The sequence below is a fragment of the Cavia porcellus genome, unplaced genomic scaffold (assembly GCF_034190915.1).
Source record: "Cavia porcellus strain 051 isolate PalLab524CR breed Dunkin Hartley unplaced genomic scaffold, mCavPor4.1 scaffold_10, whole genome shotgun sequence".
Lineage (NCBI taxonomy): Eukaryota > Metazoa > Chordata > Mammalia > Rodentia > Caviidae > Cavia > Cavia porcellus.
Window position 1 is genome coordinate 71656401 of NW_026947493.1, and position 6032 is coordinate 71662432.

Consider the following 6032-nt stretch of genomic DNA (forward strand, 5'->3'; position numbering starts at 1 on the left):
TTATATAATGATATTCAAAGAACCAAATTTCAAAGGCAGTAACACAGCTAAGCTTAATACTACATGTGTGTACATGCACATGATATGGATATATGTATAAATAAACATGCTAAAAATAGATATGAATGGGAAAGACAAATACCCAAACCAACACATCATTGCGCTTTGGGAAATGGGAAAACATACACACATGGAATTTCAATGTATTGATAGTATTTTTCTCTTAAATCTAGGTGATGATTTCATGAGTATGTAAGTTACTTATTAAATTAGTCCCCACTGCCTTTTGGAGGTTTAAAACTTTGTAAAACAAAAAATAGCACATAATCAGATGAGTATCGTACTAGAAATACAAAAAAAGTTTCAGATTAAAAGTACAGCACTTGGCAGCGGGTAGTGCACACCTGTAATTCCAGCACTTGGGAGGCAAGAAGTGGAGTAAAAGGCTCATCTAGGCGACACAGTGAGTCCAAGGCCAGCTGGAACTGCACAGCAAGATGATGGTAACTACCTAGAATATCAGCAGCACTCATGAAGCTGAGGTAGGATTGTCAAAGAGTTTAAGGACTCTTAAGCCTGGGCTGCCTAATGATTTCAAGGCCAATTTGAACTACACTGTGAGACCCTGTCTCAAAAAACAAACAAACAAAAAAGATACTTTATGAAACTGGCCTTGAAGGAAGAATAAAACAGATTATAGTCAAAAATAATATAAACCTTTCTAAAGGAAAAGTATGAAAAAAAAACAAAGTTGGGAGTACCCACAGCCTACAACTTAAATAAAGAACAACATTGAAGTTGTATCAGGACAGAGTAACTTAGAAGAACATTTAACAGAAGGCTGAGGGGTTACCACTGAGATAAGTGAGGGAGGGCCTCAAATACTAAGTAGAAAAGTACATTTCCAACTCCCAGAGCCCTCCTAAAAAAAGAGCAACACAGTTTAAGGGATGTATTAGTGAAATAAAATCAGAAGCCACATGCAGGAAAAACTAAAGCTAACTGTTCCATAGGTTTTGTAGGACAACAAAGGAGAAGGAACAAAAGACCGACGACAATCAGGTCCTGGGGCCCTACCCCCACTCCAACTAAAGCCCTTCTGCTATTTATCCTGTTAAACTATTTTTGAAAACCATTGGACTAAAGTGTCCAATTAGAAGGCACTGCTTCAATTCAAGCAATGTTAAACATCGTAATACCCTGGAATGGAGTAATCTTGGGAATTAAAAAGGGAGGAAAAATGAATCCACAGACTTTTTAATGGAAAATTTGGTAGTAGGTAGTAAAAACTAGACAGTGTAATAAAATTATAGTCCTACACATGAAAAAATTTAAAATGTCAATTAAGCAGAGCTGCTGGTCATAGTCTTGAACATCAGCAACACACATCTGACAGTATGTCTGAACATGAAGGAAGTGCACCTCAAGGTAGAAGAGCTAACTGATATTCTTACAGAGACTCAGAAGCATATATGCAAAGAGGACAAAAAACTGTAGGAAAAAAACAGTATACTATGGAACACTAAGAAAGTAAGTTTCAAAAAGGCATCACTATACATAAAAGAATACACACCCTTTGAGGCCAATTAGGACTAAGATTTCTGGTACCTTCTCCACTTGACCAAGTCATTTAATCTCTGTGAACCTCATTTAATAAGGAAAATACAAATTACCAAATAGTATTGAATACATTATGAGTACTCTGCTAAGTGCTTTACATATGACTTCATTTAATCCCCACAATCATTTTGCAAACAATGAAATTTTAATTTAGAATAGTAGAGTAAAACCAGTAGAGCAAAACCAGAATTACTATTTCCTAAAATGATTATATATATGGTGACACACCACATAACAATGTTTCAGTCAATGATATATGATAGTGTGGAAAATTACACTGAAAAGTGACACTGTCATCTTCTAGCTTTATGTAAGTACACTATGGTATTTGCAAAATAAAATCACCTAACAACCAGTTTCTCAATACATCTCATTACTAAATGATGTGTTACTGTATAAATCTCTTGGCAAACAATACGCCCTTGAAACTGGTAGCTATATTTTATTATTAAAAGGTAACGATCAAAAAAGCAACATAAAAAGCTTACAATCAATAACTTGGGTCATGGCCTTCTATGCAGCAAATTTAGTGTCCTCATCTACAGGATTACTATCTCTATAGTAACTTCTCTATAGGGTTCTTGTAAGGATTAAACACTATAAATATGAAAATGCTACAAAAATTTTCTAAAGAAATACTCAAATATGTGGGATTAACACCACGTATCTTTTGCTCTTTGGAAATTATTTCCTAAACCGGGATGCACACCAGTAGAACAGCTACTTAGGGGAGCTAAAGCAGGAGGACAGCTTGAGCCCTAGAGTTCAAGACCAGCTTGGGCAACATAGGAAGACTCTCTAGGGGCAAAGAAAAAGACTAAATAAGTAATGCCTTTCTGTATCAGTATAAGTCTCTAAGAGAGTCAAAAGTAAGTATTAAATGCACAAGTCCCTACCACTTTGAAAAGTACAAATCACCATGGAATTACTAATCACACCTTCCCTTGACTCAAGTTTGTCAAATATCTTGCAAAGGCAGGGATTCTCTTACATCTATAATGAAACTGGTAACACCTACAAAGTTAGCTAATAGCATTACCTTGTAAGTGCTCCCTTGCAATTTTTCCAAAGTGCAAAGAAAAAAAAAAGTTCTTGACTTTCTTCTATAGTAGGTACTAGAAGAGAGACACCTTACAAAATGCTTAAAAAGATCTGTAAGTTGACTTGCTTCCAGAGTTGACTTTTGGAAATCTCCACAAGACCTCCTTTTTTTTCACCTGAACAGATGGTTTCCAGGCCTCAAGGCTCACATATCTAGTCAAACAATTCACAATAGGTCCCAAAGTCCCTACCTTTTTAACTATTCCAAATTCTTGAATACACCTTTCATCTAGATATCAAACCACATGAACTCTTCAATCTTCACAACAGCACTGTCTGAGAGGGATTAGTGCCCTTAATTTCACAAATTAAAAATGCAAGACTGAAGTTAAATGTTTTATCCAGCATCGAACAATTACTTGATTCCTTCTTTGGGGGGAAAGGAATACACATTATGAAATTACACCAACAGACAACAATCATTTAGCTTCCTAACAAAGCTGCAAATATTAGTTCAAACACATATACTTTATATGCATGCATTTCCACTATATCAACGACTAAATATAAACTAACAATAAATGCATACTAAAGCATCACTATTTTTACATGCAAAACTGCTTGGGGGAGGGGTTCTAATTTAAGTCTCCCACTGTCTCGGGTCTATAAATTCCTTTCAACTTGAGGGGAGAAGCAGAGGAACACCTGTCAGAGCAGCATAGCTTCAGCAAGTTTCACGCTGTGTAGCTATTAATACGTAATTCCTTAAAACGTAAATAACCCGCTTTTCTCCAAAATGAAGGGAGAGGCAATATTATTAAGAACACTAGACAAGAATGCCCAGAAGGCTGTAAGAAGACCATGTCCTCCTTTTAGGCCTCCGGCCTCGCGAACTTGCACGAGGGCACCTCCCGGGCCGCGGAGCCGGCGCGCCCACCCTGCTCCCCCCTCGCCAGGCCCCGCCGGCCGCAGAGGCGACGCTCCGATAGCAGGCCCGGCCTCGACGAGCCCCGGAGCTCCTCCCGACCCTCGGCGTGGCCCGCAGGCGGGGACCGGGTCTCGGGAGGGCTGGCCCGGCCTAGCCGCCCCGCCCGCGGCCGCCCTCGCCCGTCGCTTCGCTTCCCGGCTCCCGCGCTCTCACCTCCTAGGCGCCGGCGGTGGCTCCATGGCGGTCCGGAGCAGAAGCAGGGACTGGGTGGACCCTGAAGGCCAGAGGGAGGAAAGGAGCCGGGGCACCGGCCAGCCGAGGCCGGGTAACCACAAGGGGAAACTCCGGGAACTCGGACCAACTTTCCCGTAACTCCGCGGCGGATCTCCCTCCCGCTCCCGAGTGCGGCTCCTCCGCTCCGCCCCGCCCCCTCAGCCGTCGGCCCGGGCCGGGAGAGGGGGAGCCGGACCAGGCGCCGCGGCGGGGGCGGGGCCAGGCCTGGGAGGACAGGGCCGGACGGGAGGGAGGAGCCGGGCCTGGCGGATGGGCGGGGCCAATCGACAAGGGCGGGGCCGCGCTGGGGGCAGAGACTGGGCAAACTCTGGAGAGGGGCGGAGGACTGGGAGTGTAGGAGAGCCAAAGGAGGTCAGACCTGCACCCAAAGCAGCGCAGGCGGAGGACAGGCACTGGCCTGGGCTCTATTCCTCACTTGCCTTCGCTGCGTTTGCAGCAGTCTAATTTGACACATTTCTAATTTGATTTCTGTAGATGCTATGCATCTTCTGAAGCCATTTGAAGTGTAACTAGCTGCCCATGCTTCCCTCTTTAGTTCTGTTTACAGTTACTGAGTAGGGTTGCCCCCAACCACAGGACAATTGTAGCCCTTCTGGAAATTCTTGTTCGATTTTGATTGTGTACAAGTGCCTCATTACATTTCACAATAATTACATCTAATTACAGAGAAAATACTGCAGTGTGGGGTAGGGTAAAAAATACAAGAGAGGGAGAAAGGAGGCAAGAAAATTGCAACTAAAAAACTGTAATTTTAGGAAAACCAAAACTTCCAGGGACCCGGCTGAAGTCACCCAAGGCGATCCATATCAACATTCTTTTAATTAAAAGTAGATTCCTTTCTTTCCAGACCATCACACCCAAGGAGAGATTTAACAGTATCTGTAACTCCAGTAGGATCATTTAACTAGACTACGTTATCTCATTAAACCTTAAAACTACTTTGTGAGTAGTTATGTCCCTTTTGTAGATAAGGAAACTACAGTTCAGAAGAGTGAGGTGAATTACTTGCTTGAGGTCAAAAAGAAAGTCTGCACTCCAACCCGGGCTTTTATGACTCCAAAGCCAGCCTTCACTCCAAAGTCAATCAACAAATATTTACCAGACACCTAAGTGTGCCAGGTACTGTTCTGGCTGCAAGGGATTTTTATCAGTGAAGAAAATATATATAAATTCCTGCCCTTATTAGATTTAATAGACAAATAGACAAAAATTTCTGCATTCACTTTAATTGGAGAAACTTAACAGTGTCTGTATTAATCAGTCTTTGTATTGCTGGAATGAAATATTTAAAGTAGAGGTTGATCTGGCTCATGGTTTCAGAAGGTTCAATTCGTGGTCAGCTCACGCCAAGGCAGAAATATCATGGTGGAACGGCTTAGCAAAGACTAACTGCTGAAGAAGCGGTCAGGGACAAGATACACTCTTCCAGATCATGCCCCCAATGACTCATTTCCTCCAGCTAGCTCTCATCACAATCAATTATGAACTCATCAATGGATCAATCTACTGATAAATATAGCACCTGCATGATCCAGTCATCTTCTGAAAGCCCCATTTCTGAGCACATACGATTGGGGAGGACATTTTAGATCTAAAATGTAACAATCCCCTATCTGTAATGTTAGAAAGTAAAAACTGGTACAGAAGAAAAATTGATGAAGAAAGGAAATATAAAGTGAAGGGGAAAGGATGAAATTTAGAAAGGAGAACAAGGGAATTCCTCCATGAGAGGTGGCTGAGGAAGAGGGTAAGAGACTTGTGCAGATGGCTAAAGGAACAGAATTTGAGGTCAAGGAAATGGTGTCAGGCCTGGAGGCAGGAGTGTGCCTGTATAATGGCAATAGATAAACACTGTTTTCCTCGCAAAAAAATAAATAAATAAATAAATAAAATGCTTGGAGAGCTTCTGTTTTAATTTGTCTATGGAAAGCCAACCTAAAGGGTCCAAGAAGAAGACCATAGAAATCATCATTCAACTTGCTAATAAGAGATAGCAACATTCATGAACAAATAGAAGCCATAGAAAAACTTGAGATACAGGTAAGGGTCACTCAGCCTCACTTAATTGTGAAATAAGATAATCTATTGCTGTCCTATTTATTCCAGTTGGAATCAACATAAGGGATGCATTTTAATTATACTAGCAAAG

General features: G+C 41.5%; 1 protein-coding gene across 5 annotated transcripts in view; it reads right to left on the reverse strand.

Annotated features, from left to right (window-relative positions):
• The window catches only part of Stk3 (serine/threonine kinase 3), a 318102-nt gene extending 314071 nt beyond the window's left edge, over positions 1 to 4031 (reverse strand). For 4 of the 5 annotated variants that reach the window (XM_063257611.1, XM_063257615.1, XM_063257614.1 and 1 more), the window contains exon 1: positions 3803 to 4030. Coding sequence is in view for 1 of the 5 variants with exons in the window: in XM_063257610.1 (XP_063113680.1) it covers positions 3803 to 3828 (26 nt within the window). In the remaining 4 variants the exon portion in view is untranslated. Of the gene's footprint in view, positions 1 to 3802 lie in introns of all 5 variants that reach the window. The other variant, XM_063257610.1, reaches the window with a different exon arrangement.
• Between the last annotated feature and the right edge of the window lie 2001 nt (positions 4032 to 6032).